This window comes from Macrobrachium rosenbergii, chromosome 49 (assembly GCF_040412425.1).
Source record: "Macrobrachium rosenbergii isolate ZJJX-2024 chromosome 49, ASM4041242v1, whole genome shotgun sequence".
NCBI lineage: Eukaryota > Metazoa > Arthropoda > Malacostraca > Decapoda > Palaemonidae > Macrobrachium > Macrobrachium rosenbergii.
Genome location: NC_089789.1, coordinates 18,486,106 through 18,503,605, shown reverse-complemented (window position 1 = coordinate 18,503,605; position 17,500 = coordinate 18,486,106). Strand labels below are relative to the sequence as shown.

Below are 17,500 nucleotides of genomic sequence, written 5' to 3'. Positions count from 1 at the left end.
GCTTCTCTTTTCGAAGAGAGCTTCGAAGGAAGATAATTCATGACGTGTCAGCTAGAGATTGCGTGACCTGGTCGCCACCTCACTTTGCGCGGGTTCTGATGAAATGTTGCTTGCAAAGGACCTGCTCGAAATTGTTCCTGCGTCGTCTCTTTAGAATAGATGGATGAAGATTGTTGGCGAGAAGCGATTTATATTTCTCGGTTCTGTAATTATATAAGCGTTGCTGTTGAATTTCTCAGGATGATTGATTAGTTTCTTCGTCCACTCATGGATAGCGCGAGAAGAGACATGTAATTATTTTAATTTTGTCGAGTTTCTTTGTTGCTAAATATCCTCCAATTATTTGTTGGTCTTTTGTTCCGTTAATTGATACCCGTCCTGCGGATTATCGTCTGTAATCCGTCGAGGTGACAGGCCATCACGGGTCTAAAATGGTCGTCATTTTTAATCCTGTCGAAGAAACGCGATATCTCCGTCCTTCATCTTTTGTTCCATCGTGTGACACTGTGACGTCACTTCATCTGAAAGTGCTGCATAGTCTGATGTTTGGAAGTTTGAGGTTGGCTTGGTATGGCACCTTACTGCTGAAATGACGGTTGTTATTATAATTACTATTGTTGTCATAGCCGTTGATAATAGCTTAAGAATCTCCACAGATGCGACGTAAATGGTAATTTGTACAGTTGCAGTTTCAAATAAGAATACAAAACAAAATGAATGAACGTAACGTGGAAAGACTGATGTTTGCAGATGATGCAGTGTTGATCGATCTAAGCATAAGAGGCTGCAGAGGTCAGGGAGAAAGATCGTAAGCCTCCGTAGGCGGAGGGAGCTGTAATTAATGTTGACAAGAGGACTATTACGGAGATGAATGGAAGTCAGGTACACAAGGCGTTCGTGCGGATGCGAGAGACAGGAATGTTTGTTAGTTTGCATGGCTGATTGTTGTGGATATCGGTAGCATGAGAGAAGAGGTGAATGACAGGAAAGACAGTAGGACTTGCGAAAGGTATGAGATAAGAGGTGTCTCTAGGAAAGATTTATTAACAATATAGAAATAGGTGGTCGAGTTTATTCTTCTTGATGGCGGGTAAATGTGGTTTTCGGATGTTAAAAAGTGGAAGATGTCGAGATGAATTTGATTGTGTAAGGATAATAAGCTGAATAATTTTAAGAGGGTTAGATAGTCATAACGATGCATTCACAAGTATTTTAAGGAATTTTGGTCAAGTAGAGGGTATTTGGGAATGTTTGGCAGTGTTGTTAGAAAGAAAGGGTTGGAATATCGACAAAACACGAGGGTTTTGAAAGGTAAAAGTAGTTGGCTGAATTAGCTGAAAATTTTAGCCATTTAACAGTCGTTCGTATTGATAACCACATTTTTGTCATGTCGGCTCTTTAAAATTGTTTCTTTGTCAACATTTACAAATTGTTACAACTCTACAACCTTCAAAAGGCAGATACATGGCTTTCGACGGAGATAAAATTCTTTCTTTCATATATTTTTCTGCGGCTATGGCGAGTCCAACAAAAACAAAGAAAGAAGACAGAAAGATAACAAAAAAACCCTCATCGACATCTTTATGTGTGTGGGTAGAATTCCCATCTAAAAGCATAATGGAATAAAAACAAAGAGCATTCCCGGAGGATGTTTATTTTCAATATATAGTCCAGCACTTTTTGTTGTGGCTATAACTTTGATGGGACAAAATATTTGTTATTTTACGTCGAAGAATGTTTGCCATTTTGCTGAAGGTCAAAAGTTTATTTGCTAAAAAAAAAAAAGGAAATAGGAAATATATGTACATTAAACTGTATTAAAGTTACCACCAATGAAAATGTTCAGGAAAATAACATAAAAATATGATGATAGCCACTCAGTCAAAATCATTAAATTAACTAAAAACTGGATAAACAGAATTCCCTCAATAATAATAAGTAGAAATAGTTTTCTCTGTTAAGCGAAAGTAAACTCGATATAGAAATCCCATTTAAATAATGCCATATCAAAACCTGCTCAAACGGAAAATACTTAACGATGAAAAAAGTCCACAAAATGTGAGTTTTAATATGACCAAAGAACAGCAGGATCAACGCCATAATGATTTGTCGTGTGAGGTCACGAAGGCCCCAAGACAAGATGTGTCGTGACTTATCCCTGGGTTGGCGTGACAGAGTCGTCGGTTCACTTACGAAGTTTCGAGTGAAATGCTGCTTATCCAGGGTGCTATCCATGGAACTGTTCTGGAGCTATCCAGTGACGTATCGTTAGGATAGCTAGTTAATTATTTCTCAGTACAATGGGTCCGCAAGTTTGTGCCCTGGTAATTCTTCGTGTTTAATCGTTGAACTTTTCCAGTTGGACGTGTGTGTTTATATATATATGTATATGTATATATATACATATATATATACACACATATATACTGTGTATATATATATATATATATAATTATATTTATATACATATATACTGTATATATATATATATATATATATATATATATATATATATATATATATATATATATATATATATATATATATATATATATATATACACATATATACTGTATATATATATATATATATATATATATATATATATATATATATATATATATATATATATATATATATATATATACATACATACATACATACATACATACATACCTACAAACATACATACATACACACACATATATATACACACATACATATATACAAAGTAAGAACTCAAGCAATATATACATACACATATATCGTGAGAATTCGAACAATTTCGGCATTAACTCCTTGGTGGATGATGTTCTCTATTTACAGTACTAGTAGGCTTCCTTCCTTTGAGTCCCAAGGATGCTAGGAAAGTCTGAAACGCCCAGAAAGGGAAAGCCATTTAAACCTGTCCGAACTCAAATACCTGTTCAGGAAATTCACTCTTGTGTTTATTGCAAAGTTCGGTTGGTTGGTTTAGGTTAAGTCGACCATTTGCCAGTATGAGGCCTTGTGCTAAGGCTGCCAGTACGTTTGGTAAAATGTGAAAGGGTGTCGAGGGCTGGTGTGGATTATCGGCCTTTCTCAATGAACAGAGTCGACAAAGCTTGACATAGGATGCGTTTTATTGTAAGATATCAAAAAGGGGGAAATGCTTAATTCAAATCACAATTGCTGACTGGTTGATAGCCAGGTCATTAAGCTTCGTGATATGCTCTGTGCTTTCTCTCTCTCTCTCTCTCTCTCTCTCTCTCTCTCTCTCTCTCTCTCTCTCTCTCTCTCTCTCTTTGTCTGTCTGTCTGCGTCCTTGACTTCATGGCGTAGTGAGGAATATTTTCAGTATATTGTTTATCCGTTCTCCATGGTTGATAAAATTTTTTCTTGTTGAGTTTGTTCTGCCATTTCTCGTGCATTTCTGGCTGCTTATGTAGTAAATATTGTAGAGGAGCAGAAGATATATATATATATATATATATATATATATATATATATATATATATATATATATATATATATATATATATATATATATATATATATATATATATATATATATATATATATATATATATATATATATATATATATATATGTGTGTGTATGTATATATGCATGAACACACAAAAAACACGGACACCGCATATATGTTTGTGTGTATGTATGTATGTGTGTGTGTGCATACCATGAACAATCTTCATAATTAGGTGACAGACGAATTAAAAAAAATCATGGAATGGGCAAATCAGCTACCAGCTGAATAATGACCTTAAAATTAAAAGAGAAATGTTTTATCAGAATATGAAATGCCCATGAATATTATGTCTTTCTCCATGAATATCATGATCCTTTCTAATGAAAAATAATGTATGATTTTGATAAATGACGTCCATAACCTAGTCCTTTATATATTATTGAAGAGGTAATGATTTAATACTTGATAATCAGATTCGTGCAATGATTATGAAAACAGTTATTAGTTTTCAAACTAGATCCGACGTGTAGTAAAGCCGAGGGGTAAAACTTAAGGAACATTGGATGTATTACGAGACCATGTAGAATATATTCAGAGCATATCAGATGTCTTATGAGTTTATAGATGGTATTCTGATTAGATCAAGTTTATTAGGGCACCATAGATATTCTCAGAGTGGCTCATAGCTGATGTAAGAACGCGGATGGTTATCAGAGCAGGTCAGATTCCTTACGGGAACACAGACTGTCTCCAAAACAGACCAGGGATGTTGTTAGCCCCTGATGGTCTTCAAAGCTGTTCAGATGTGCTGTCGGACCACAAATAATCTTCATAAAAACAGATTGGATGGTTTGAGGTAAAGGAAAGTTTTCAAATTACAAAAGATGTTTTACGAGACCTTGGATGGCCTCAAACAAGACCAGGTGTGTTAAGAATAGTTGAAACATACAAAACTCATTGATTTAAAAAAAATAAGGTTTCGGATGAATTTTCTCGAATTATTCTAAAGCAGAGTAAAATTTTAGACAGTAATGAAAGATGATATAACCTTCCAAGGTACAACTGTACATTATATCAGGATAAAAAGATTACAAAATATGTAACGGCAGGCGTGTATATATGTGTTTTGAGGAAGACTTCCTTATAGGGAAATAACGAATATCCCTTTTTCAGACTTGACGTTTATTTTTGGATTTTACGCCATTCTGGGGTAAAAGTTTCTTTCATTAAGCTTCTGTTTTATGGAAATCATTCTTTTATGGAATTATGCCTCAAATACTATGCAATTGAGATCTCAATGAATGGTGCTTTGGCATAATGATTTATAAACAGCCCTAAATTAATCTGATTTGAAAAGGCTTCACTTTCATCATCTTCCTACAGCTTTTAAGGAAAATACGGTAGACCAAAGTAAGCCAGTCAAAAGCTTTAATGAAAAAGGTTCGTCTTTGTATACTTCAAAGGATCCTCCTCTGTATGTATGTATGTATTTATGTATTGATATATATATATATATATATATATATATATATATATATATATATATATATATATATATATATATATATATATATATGTGTGTGTGTGTGTGTGTGTGTGTGTGTGTATTCATGTGTGATAATAAAAGAATATTCCTGTATAATAAGACATCTCCGTATCAGAAGAAAGAATAAGGCACTGTCACATTCATACCTTAACTGGTGAATCATGGATGAGGCCTGTGTGTCATTTACCTACTGAGAATCATACTCTTGCTTACTTGCTCTCTAATTCCTTGTCTAGAAAAAAATGTTCACTAGTTTCTGTAATTTCCTTCACTCTTCCTTATCATTACTGTAACAGCTGAAGCATCAGCCTTAATTTTTACCCCGTAATACTGCATCTTCATAGGTTCCACTGACTTTCTCAGTCTTACTCTTGCTCACCTATACTGTCAACTTTCGCCCACTGTAAAAACTTCCAAACTCTTTCACTAGTCTCTAGGGTCTCTCCATTATTTCTTCTCAGTGCTTTTACACATACAAACATCAGGTATTCTAGACTACATTCATTTTTTCTTTTTCTTTTCCCACATCTTTGCACCTGCATCTACTGCCCTTTCTCTAACGTGGCAAATCACTCCACCCAAGATGATATTAAATGGCCAAGGAGACAAAACGCGCTCTGCGGTTCGACCCACATTTACACTAAATCAGCAGCTTTCCTGACTACTTCTAATGCATGTTTTGCATGTTTTTTTAATTTTCTAATAGTTCGTCTCATGTCTTCAAGAGTCACGTTCACAGTTTCTCAAACTAAAGCTAACCCTTTCTACTCTTGTATCGTTCAGTAAATTTTCAAGATAATCACTACAGAGACACAGGCCATCACACACTTTAGACAGCATCTCTCTGATTCCGTTTTAGTTTTCTGTAAAACTAAAACGGCTTTGTCTGTCCGTCCACACTTTTTCTGTCCGCCCTCAGATCTTAAAAAACTACTGATACTAGAGGGCTGCAAATTGGTATGTTGACCATCCACCCTCCGCTCACCAAACAGACCAAATTGCGACCCTCTAGCCTCAGTAGTTTTTTTTTTTTTTTATCTTATTTAAGGTTAAGGTTAGTCGTGGATCGTGCGTCTGAAAGCGCTTTCCGGAGGCGTGAGACGCATCTTCACGAGACCGCATCTGGGGATTAATTGGGCGTTGCGAGGTCGTATCTTATAGTTTTATCAGCATTATACGCAACTTATTCTCATCAGCTTTCTTCCTCACCTTCCTTCTTTTCACTACCACTGTCTTCTTGACTACTGTATCCATCATCTTGTATACTCATACAATATCTTCATTTGTCATGCACTTGTACCCCAGATAACCTTTTTTCTTTAGCCTTTCATTTCCTCTCTACAACCTTCAGTAATTTTATTCCTTTCTTCTTCCCATCTATACCTGCAAATTCTCCTCACTGACTCTTAAGACCCCATCTAAGTATTATATGTGTATTTAACACCAGACAGTAACTCGTCCATTTTCCCTTGTATGTTCTTATCAAACTCACCTGTTTTAATTACGTTCCTTCCCGACATAAACTTGCATTTATTTTCAACTAAATAATGACCAGATACGCCCCCAGCCACATCTCTTCCTACCATTACATTTATTAGTTTGCTCCTCCATCTATTCAGTGCAAAGAAATAATCTAACCACCTTTTAACCTCACCAATTTTTCTTCCCAAGTATATTCATGAAAATTATTTTTTGGAAAGCATGACTTTTCATTCATCAAACCCTTCCAAAAACATTTCCACAGGAACCCCTTCATTCCTACATCAGAAATCTCTACATTCCAACAACCCTATCTCTTTTTCTGTCACCTGCCTATGATATATGTCACCTGCAATACCGCTTTCCTTTTTTCGAACCCATCCATCCATTCCTGGACCACATACACTCACTGTTACAATCAATTTTATACCAAGCTCAGCTTACCCATACAATCCTCGTACTAACACATTTCTACTCTCCCAGCCGTCCCCAGAGTTTTCCTGGCACTATAAATTACTTTTGATACCTACATCCGACGCGGTTACTCTCTGTCCTTCGATTCCTGCACCTGTTGTCCTGTTTCCTTTGTCTCCCTAAGTGCCAATATATCCATTTTTATCATTAAATAAATCAACTAACAAACGTATTTTTATTTGTGCGCCACATACTAGGCATTCAGATCGCAAAACTTAATATTTCACACTTTTTATGACTCTTTACCCTTGCATACACGCGCGCGCACGCGTGCGCACACACACACACACACACACACACACACACATATATATATATATATATATATATATATATATATGTATATATATATATATATATATATACATACATATTCATACATACATACATGTATATATATAACTTTTAATCTGGCGTTTAACATCAATATTGCTGATGATTATTCATTTGTCTTGAATTTTTTCACGGCACTAGGCAATATAAAACGGTCATCATTCATTCCCCGAGAAAAGTAACATCCCCCAAAACATTTTTACCGTACAGATTTTATATTTTACCGCCGAGGCAAAGCCTCTACGATCCATTGGCTATAACGGCCTTTACGTGGGCAATATTGCAATGAGTGATGACGCTGGCGGAATAGCCTTATGCAAGATTATTCAGTTGCCTTTCGAACTTTGGACTTTTAAGAACGTTTTACGGTTGAGATATTCCCAACTTCGAGCTTTCGGAACTCTTCAACGATGGTATATTTCATTTCCGAAGTTCCAGACCGTTTCATGGGTGACATATTCGAGACTTTGGACTTGAAGAACCCTTTACGGATGAGATATTTCAGGTCTGAATGTTTAGATGTCTGCACTGATGAGACCATGCCATCTTTACTGATATTATCCGTCTCTGAACTTTTAGAACTTTTCACTGATGGGTATATTTCGGCGACGACTTTCATCACTTTTCACTGATAGCATGATAAGTTTCGTTTGTGAATTTTCATAACATTTCTCTGATGGGAAATTTTAGCTTTGAAGTCTTGGAGCCTTCTCCTGATGGAATTTTTCAACAATGAATTTCCAGAGCTTTCCACCAGTGGGATCTTTCTCCTTTGGAATACTAAAACTCCTCCTTTGAAATTCTGGCAATTTTTCGAGTGGTATATTTCAGCTTTGAGGTGTCATAGCCCTTCATGGATAGGTAATTCAAGCCAGTATCTTCAAAACACTCCATTGATGATGTTTATCAGCTCTGAACTTTTAGAAGCGTTCACTAAAGAAATATTTCTATGTTTGAACTGGTAGAAAACTTCACTGACCACAGAGTTCAGGCTGAAATCTGACACTCCACCAGTGAGAGATCAACTCTAAACTCTTTGAACACCGCACTAAAGAAATGTTACCAAATCTAAATTTAGTATACCTTAGTGACTGGACACATCCATCTTACAATCCACTTGCACTCTGAATTATGAAATTTTAATTATGATATTCAAAAATAATTATTTAATGAAATTTCTTTTTATAATTCGTTATTCTTATGAAGAACTAAATGTTATAAAGAAATAAATGTTTGCTCCTCCATATTTCTCTACTTCATTTTCTCTATTTCTTCTTACTTAGGGAACGTTTTATTCGTGTGAACAAAGTTGTAAAAGATTTTTTACTCTCGTCTCATCATGAAGACTTAGTGAGAAACATTTCACCAATGAAATGTTCTGAAAGCTCAGAGTTGAGAATGTAAGTGAACGGTTCTGAGGATTCACGTTGAAATATGTTATCATTAAATAATTTCTGAAATTATGAGATTAAAATATTGTATTCATGAAACGTTCTCAGAGCCCAAAGTTGCTGCTCTTAAAGTTTAAAGCTAAAACATCTTACCAGTGAAGAGTTCCGAAGACCCAAACTTGAAATACCTCTCGAACACTTTTCTGTACCTATTCTCTCTCTCTCTCTCTCTCTCTCTCTCTCTCTCTCTCTCTCTCTCTCTCTCTCTCTCTCTCTCTCTCTCTCTCTCTCTCTTAGTCGACTCCCTTTGAAGAATCTCTTGTTAACGGCAATACTCTGATGCGTTCGTTTTCCTCATTGAATCTGCCAACTCGTTTGATTTTGCTTGACCAAACCATATTTTGTTTCTGTTTTGGAGAGACTATTTTTAGCCTTACTGCCCTATTCTGGGCACTATTTTCTTTCACTTCTTCTCTTGTTTTTCTCAGTGGCACTTTCCTCAGTAACATCACAAGAAAAACGGCGACAATAACTCTAACAGCAATTATTGAATATGAATTGCCCTCTTCACAAGAGTAACAGCATAAATGACAGTGCATTGCTCACAGCATATCGCCAAAAACATCGACAGTATCAACAGCAGAGCAAGAATGATACTGCATCAGTACACAGCAGAGACACAACATCAACATCTAAAACTGTAACATTAACAAACCAAAACATTAATAATAATTAGGCATTGTGTCAGATCTGCAAAAGACAATGAACGAATTTTTTGTTTTTGTTTTTATCGTTGTTCTTTTAAAAACAGTAGGTATATAACCTGATGTTTTTTATATGGATAAGTATGTTTTTATTGTGAAGTAAGTGGCTGCAAACAAAAACAAGGGGTTATGATCATTTGATTTTGAGAGGAGAAATTCAGTATTACATAATTGATGATATGGAAACTCATCCTATCCAAAAACAGAGACAGACAGACAGGGAGTACTGTGGCAATAATTTGCAATGTAACGTAATCATTAACTCAAGAGAGAGAGAGAGAGAGAGAGAGAAGAGAGAGAGAGAGAGAGAGAGAGAGAGAGAGAGAGAGAGAGAGAGAGAGAGAGAGAGCTAACAATAGCAATGTTCTGAGTCTCATGAAAAACGGCCCACCTAATATATCATCTGTCGTATCAGTAATTACGACCAATAAAACTCTCTTCACGGGGAAATGCCTGAAGTTCATACAGATACAACGGTATTAAAAATACACATCAAAAGGAATGAGTAATGCAGTCATTCCAGAGAGCGATCTGATCTCGGAGGCATTTATGAAAGTCGCGATGGTATGATTTAATTGCACCGGACAGCTGACGATGCAATACATGGCCATGCTGAATCTCTCTCTCTCTCTCTCTCTCTCTCTCTCTCTCTCTCTCTCTCTCTCTCTCTCTCTCTCTCTCTGTATATTTTCATTTTATTAGTTTCCTTTAGGAATGCTCCGTTTGACGCCGAGCATTTTCATTTATTGGATTCCACAAATTAGTGAAAATGATTTTGCATATTATATATATATATATAATTATATATATACATATCTGTACATATACATACACACACACACACACACACACACATATATATATATATATATATATATATATATATATATATATATATATATATATGTATATTCACATACATACTGATGGTAAGAAGACTGATAAGCGAAGAACAGTTTGGCTTTTGGCTTTTAACAAGGAAGAGGGTACATGTGTGCGTCAAGGATTTGTCATGAAGCATATATGTGCGAAGTTTGAAACTACCTCGGGAAAGCCACCTGTGGTATACGTATATGGACTGGGGAAAAAAGCTTGTGACAGGATCGCCAGGGAGGCTTGTGGAGGGTACTGACGATGTATGGCGTAGCAGATAAGTTTTTAAGAGCGATACAAAGTTTTTACGTAGAAAGAGAAGTGTTTGTTAGGATTTGTGGGGGGAAGAGTGAATGGTACCATGTCTCAGGGGCGGTTTAATATTTCACGGACGGGATGACGGGAAAAGTTCGAGAAAGGGCAGCGAAAGCAGGTGACAGACAGGGGAATAAGAAAATGCCATAAATGGAGCGTGGAATATGGATGATGTTATCAACCCTGATTCGGGATAGTAAAAGCAAATCCCTAAAGATAATTGCAACAGTTTTGAACGCGTCTGGCAGCGGAGAACTTGCCATGTTGTTTTTGATTAAGCTGGCTTTATGCCAGCACGGCTCTTGCTCGAGAGCAGCCCGTAAAAACTTGACAATAAGTGTGACTAAAAGGAAAGTTTTGAGACTAAGTGAAAACCATGAAGATAAAGTAATTATTATTATTATTATTATTATTATTATTATTATTATTATTATTATTATTATTATTATTATTATTATTATTATTATTATTATTATTATTATTATTCAGAAGATGAACCCTATTCCTATGGAACAAGCCCACAGGGGCTAGTGATTTAAAATTCAAGCTTCCAAAGAATATATATTTTTTTTAAAGAAGTAACAGAAAGTAATAGGAAATACAGAAAGGAGAGATCAGTTGTTAGAATAGAGAAAAAATAACAACACATAAACAAAAGTCGGGAGAGCGGGAACAATAGATCTGTACAGCTGTCTGGTAGCAAATATAATTGGGATGATATTCGAATGACAAAGAGAGGCGTTACAGAGAGTAGAAGAAGCAACATGAATGTTCATGGAAGCCAAGAAGAGTTGTTAAACCAATTTTCTCTTTTTGGAAGTAATCTGTGATGCTGGATGCGAATGAAAGTAAAACAGCTGAGCTGCCAAGATGAATTGTTTGTGTACTACGTGTAGCATAAGAAATGAAAGAGTAAGAAATATGAAGGCCCACAGAAGAGGCAAAATGCTTAGTATGGATAAAAGGATGGCTCAAAATATTTTGAGACATGTGGGAAGAACGTTGGTGAAAAGAGTGTACAATTCAGAAGTATTAGGAGGAAGGAGGAGAAGAAGGCCAAGAAAGTATTGGATAAATGTGAAAGAGGAGAAAAAAGGGAATGATATCAATATCGCAGAACAGAAAGCGTGCTTGCAAAATAAAGGTGAATGGCGCAGTCCATAGGTGTTGAAACGGTTCAACAGCTCAGAGTATGAATGCGATAGTGAGTCCTGTCTTTCCGTTGGGAATGAATTTAGAATTTAGGCCAAAGGCCAAGCAGTGGGACCTGCGGTCATTCAGCGATGAAACAGAAATTGACAGTAAAAGCTTTGAAAGGTGTAATAGCAGTAAAACATCGCAGTTGCACTAAGAATCAATTGTTAGGAAAGGGTGGAAAGTAAGATGGAAGAAAGAGCACATGAAAGGGGGTACAGTAAAAGAAACGAAAGGGGTTGCAGCTAGGGATCGAAGGCAAGCTGCAAAGAACATTAAGTAATCCCTACAGAGCACCGCACTAGGTACACTGACGGCACTAACCCTCTACGGGGGACCACCTTCTGTTAGAGCAAGCTACTTAATTTGGAGTGTATGTATGCTTCAGCATAACTCTGAAATGCAATGAGCAATTTCAACCGAACTTGGGATACATATGACTTACCATCTCGAAAAGAATACTGTGGGCGTAGGACATCACTAGCACCAAAGGGCACTAAAGGGAGTGAGGGTGGAAGGGCTTCCCTGAAACGGGGCTGGTTCTGCTAGTGAAACGGGGCTGGTTATGCCCATAGACTTAGTAACTTGACGAATTTATCATACCTAATTTCGGTTTACATAATATGACTTACTACTGGAAAAGAATATTGTTGGGGTAAGACATCAATGGCACCAAAGGGGGTGGGGGTTGGGAAGAGAGAGAGAGAGAGAGAGAGAGAGAGAGAGAGAGAGAGAGAGAGAGAGAGTATAAGGGGTGTTAGGGAGAAGAGAGAGAGAGAGAGAGAGAGAGAGAGAGAGAGAGAGAGAGGTGTATTAGGGAGAAGAAAGTTGCAAGGAGTTACAAGGATTAGGACGTCTCAAAGACGTGCTCAGTTATCTCTAGGAGCAGGTTTTACTGTTCATTCACAGTGTTCTAATGATTTTGTTTAGCTTTCTTTTGAACTCTTCCACACTGTTGCTGTTTACATCTTCTGGTGACAGTTTATTCCATGTGTCACATATCTTGTATCTGAAGAAGTTCCCACACTGAGATGTGTTGTATCTCTTCAGTTCTAGTTTCCATCCATTATTTCTGGTCTGGTTTTCGTTTAATGTGAAGAGGTTACTGTCTACTTTTGTTATGCCTTTCAGTATTTTGAATGTTTCCATTAGTTGTCCTCGCAATCGTCGTGTTTATAAGTCATACATGTTCAGGCTTTGGTAACCTATTTGCCTGATGGATGGAATTAACCTCGTGGCTCTTGCTTGTACCGCTTCTAATCTGTTTATGCCCTTTCTTAGTGTTGGTGACCAAAACTGTACTTCATATTCAAGATGAGGTCTAACTATGGATGTGTAGAGCTGCAGCACCGTTTCTTTGTTTCTGTGAACTGCCTCTTTATGTATCCCATTAGTTTCTGTGCCTTCTTTTCAGCTTTTATACACTGTTTTGTGGACTTTAAGTCCTTGGGAATAATGACTCCAAGGTCCTCGTCTTGTTCTGCACTATTTATGTCATTCCCAAGCAGCATATACTTGGCATGAGGATTGCTTGTTCCTATTTGTAACACTTTCACGTATCCAAGTTAAAAGGCATTTGCCATCTTTTTGACCACTCTCCTATTTTCCTTAGTTCATATCTTAAACTTTCCACTGTATCTGGGTCTGCTGCATTTACACCTAGTTTGGTGTCTTCTGCAAATTTGGCAGAGAGAGAGAGAGAGAGAGAGAGAGAGAGAGAGAGAGAGAGAGAGAGAGTGAGGGGAGAGGCAGTGAGAGGGAGAGGAAGAGAGAGTAGATGGGGTGTTAGGGACAAGAAAGAAGAGAGAGAGAGAGAGAGAGAGAGAGAGAGAGAGAGAGAGAGAGAGAGAGAGAGAGAGAGAGAGAGAGACATAAGTTTTTGGTTGTCATTCAGACTTATCCCGGGCAGTGTCGGGTTGGTGAGCTAGTATTATATATATATATATATATATATATATATATATATATATATATATATATATATATATATATATATATATATATATATATATATATATACACACAAATATATATATATATATATATATATATATATATATATATATATATATATATATATATATATATATATATATATATATATACATACATATATAGATGTGTGTGTATGTGTGTATTTGTTACACACTCTATCGACGGTAATTGCGCAACTGTCATACCTAATCTTGCTCGCATCATAAAAGTGGTATTCGTATGTAATATTCTTTAAGTTTGTGTGTAAAAAGAGCATAAAACAGTTATAGATCAACCATAATCCTTTGACAATTGCAACATGATATTGGATCAAGAATAAAAGCCTCTACCTCCTTCCCGTTGGCGTTGTGGATAATACGTGTATCGCCTCAATCTTTGTTCATTCATTTTATTTTACCTCAGGAAAGATGTTAAAATGCTTATTGCTTTCAAAACTGATCTAGTTTATGATTTAAAAATAAATCTTATCTGATGCAGATCACAGATAATTGTTATCTAGTTCCTATGCAGGTTATGCTGCTGTAAACCCTTTGTGCTCAGGTGTTTGCGCGCGCGCACGCGGCACTATCAGCTCTCCTGATGGGAAAAGTTGAGAATGCTTAGAGGGACGTGTTCGAATCCTGTCGCTTCGAACTGAAATGAAACGATTCACTGTCGGATCATCCTTATCATTGCTGTCGGATAAAACATTAATCCTGGCTTTATCTGCTCCATTGCGCCATTAGCCATTGTAGAATATAAATCTGCCGTGCGTTTGTCCAGTTTCGTTTTTTTGTTTTGTTTAGTTTTTACTTTGTTATTTATTGTTTACGTGTTTGCTCTTTTGTTTTTTGTTATTTTTATATGGTTATTTTATTATGTGGAAGACAGCTTAGGAAGTTAAACATTTGCAGTTATGCATTATTTTCCGACTTCTAAAATGTTAGCTAAACGTGTTTGGCCTATTTTGTATGAATTTCTGGACATGAATAATGTTAAAAATGATTTTTAGTTTTATCATTTCCCAGGAAATTAGTACAGTAGCCCTTTTTCTAGTGAATGTTAGCACATTATGAATAATAATAACAATAATAGAAAATATATTAACTTAGAATCATGCGCCACTGCCTTGCTGTAAAATAAAACTGTTGACGTCAGCCCGTCGTGTCTTTCCGGAACATGCTTTCATGATTCTCTGAGGGACAATTAATGGATTTATGGCCCAAGGACATTGTGGATTACTGCGTTTCTCGGATTAGATAATGCTCATAATACTTTTAATATTTATTGTGTTCCTTTTACCTTTCAGCAAAGTACAAAGGGGAAGTTTCATGTAAACTTAATATATTTTTACTTGGGACATGTTTTTCGTACTAAGAAATGATTTGGTAGGATATAAGCCCCAGTGTCTTATTTCACTTAAAAGCATTGTCCTTGGGCAGGTATTTATAAACTGTTGCTCTGATGGTTGAACGTAATTGCTTGAATACATGCTACTTAGGTGTGAGACAACATACATATATACATACATATATAAGCATAAATACATACATACATACATACATACATACATACATACATACATACATACATACATACATATATGTATAATGTACATATATATATATATATATATATATATATATATATATATATATAAATATACATACATACATGTTTATGTATGTATGTATGTATGTATATATGTATATATATAAATATATATGCGTATATATACATACATACATACATACATACATACATACACATATATATATATATATATATATGTATCTGTATATATAAAAACAATAAGAAATTGGTTTTTACCATAAATAAAACATTTAATGATAACAATTCACCTTATATTCTATCGAAATAATAGTAAAAAAAAAAAAAAAAAGAAAGCTACTCCTGACAAGCAGTCCGTCAGCCCTGAATGTTCCACCGATGCAGACTTTGCGTTTCTCCCGATTCAGTGCAGTGCTGGATCAGACGTCGGACGGGGAGAATGTGTCACGCGCTGCTCTCTTTCCTCTTCTTGCCATCTCTGCTCGCTGTGTCTCGTCCCTTCCGCGGTGTTGCAGACTTCGGTGCTGAAAATTTTCTTTACAACTACGTCAGTTCTTGGCGTGTGTTGGGCAAGGGGAAAGTCACGTGTAATGAATAATAATTTTATTTATGAAGTGCATTTTAGATCTCACGAATGATATACACTTTGCCAAGTGGGCAGAAAGTTCGCCTGAAATTTTTGTGAGGAGATACGAGTCATTGATTCGCATTGACGCACAGACAAACATTTGAATGAAAAGTTTGCGATGGAACGTTTCAATTAAATGTTTCCAACAAAATTTTAATTTATTAAGATTACAGTTAACTCTTTGGTGAACTTATATTCAACGATGCAAATCCGAAAAAGATAAAAAAAAAAAAAATAAACAAAGGACTAAAACCGAGGAAGAGAATTACCCAAAACGATCCCGAGAGGACTTCGATTAACATCACTCAGGTTCGAATGTGATGTCAATATGATCGAAACTGATGTCAGCCAAAAATCACGATGTCCAGCGAGCATGATGTCCGCGACGGTGGAGCCATTAAGAGAATCTTGTCGTTTGCTCTCTTGTTACTCTGTCTCTGCTGTTTTCCGGTCACACCCACCTCAGGTATGTCATCCACTGGTGGGGGCGCTTTAGTGACAATGTCGAACGCAGCGCACGAGCACGAAGCTTCATTATTCCTGTGGGTATATATATATATATATATATATATATATATATATATATATATATATATATATATATATATATATATATATATATATATATATATATATATATATATATATATTCATTCGTTTTTTATGAGACTTACATTTCATTTTATTTAAAGTCATACATTTTAATTTTTAATCAGATCTAAACAACTTCAAAGTCTTTTTAGACAAAACTATATTTTAATAGTACCTAAACTTTCTCAGAAAAGCAAACTTATGTAATGAAAACAAACGTAAAATATCGATACTTTTCATGCAAACTGAAATCTTGACTGTTCAAAGATTTAAGAGAAAAAGCCAATGTCAAAATGAATTTAGACAAAGTGAAATATCGACAATGTAAAAGTTTATGGTTTTTTTTTAACAAAACTGAATCGCAACAAAGCAAAATCATTTCAGCAGAAAAATATATCGACAATGTAAAATCATTTCATTGAAAATGAAAGCCTCATAAAACATACTGTAACAGATAAAGTAAAACCATAACAGTGTATCACACCAGGACCCTGGAGGGCCATTCAACCCCAACCCTAACCCCTCCATCCCACTTCTTCAATTGATCAGAGGATGTTTACATTCACGAAACAAGTTGCGATAATGATTCGAACGTGGAAATATAGTCCATGAAAATACGAAAGCCGAAAGAGTAAATATGTTTTATGAAAGCATGAAGGGAGATAGAAAGTAATGTTAGACTCGATGGGTTTACAAAGCGGAAATCAGTCAAAACATTTTGTGAGATAGCGATTCAACTTTTTTGAAGTAAAATGTTGCTTTTATCATTTTGTCCAAAATGAAATGTGGAAATATGGAGGGAATTTCTTCTCTCTGAAATAGAAGTTATGTCTAAGTATATACTGTTTATACCTCGTGTCTGTGGGTGAGAAGCCACAGGTATAATACAAGTATGTT

The 17,500-nt window shown here is 35.7% G+C and overlaps 1 protein-coding gene across 2 annotated transcripts in view; it reads left to right on the top strand.

Moving 5' to 3' along the window:
• LOC136832132 (zwei Ig domain protein zig-8-like) overlaps window positions 1-17,500 on the top strand; it is a 76,513-nt gene that overhangs the window by 11,747 nt on the left and 47,266 nt on the right. Inside the window, exon 1 of one of the 2 annotated variants that reach the window (XM_067092795.1) lies at window positions 15,646-16,478. The exons of the other annotated variant lie outside the window; for it this stretch is intronic. Coding sequence (XP_066948896.1) covers window positions 16,373-16,478 — 106 coding nt within the window. The 5' untranslated portion in view covers window positions 15,646-16,372. Of the gene's footprint in view, window positions 1-15,645; window positions 16,479-17,500 lie in introns of those variants that run through there. 2 annotated transcript variants of the gene reach the window in all.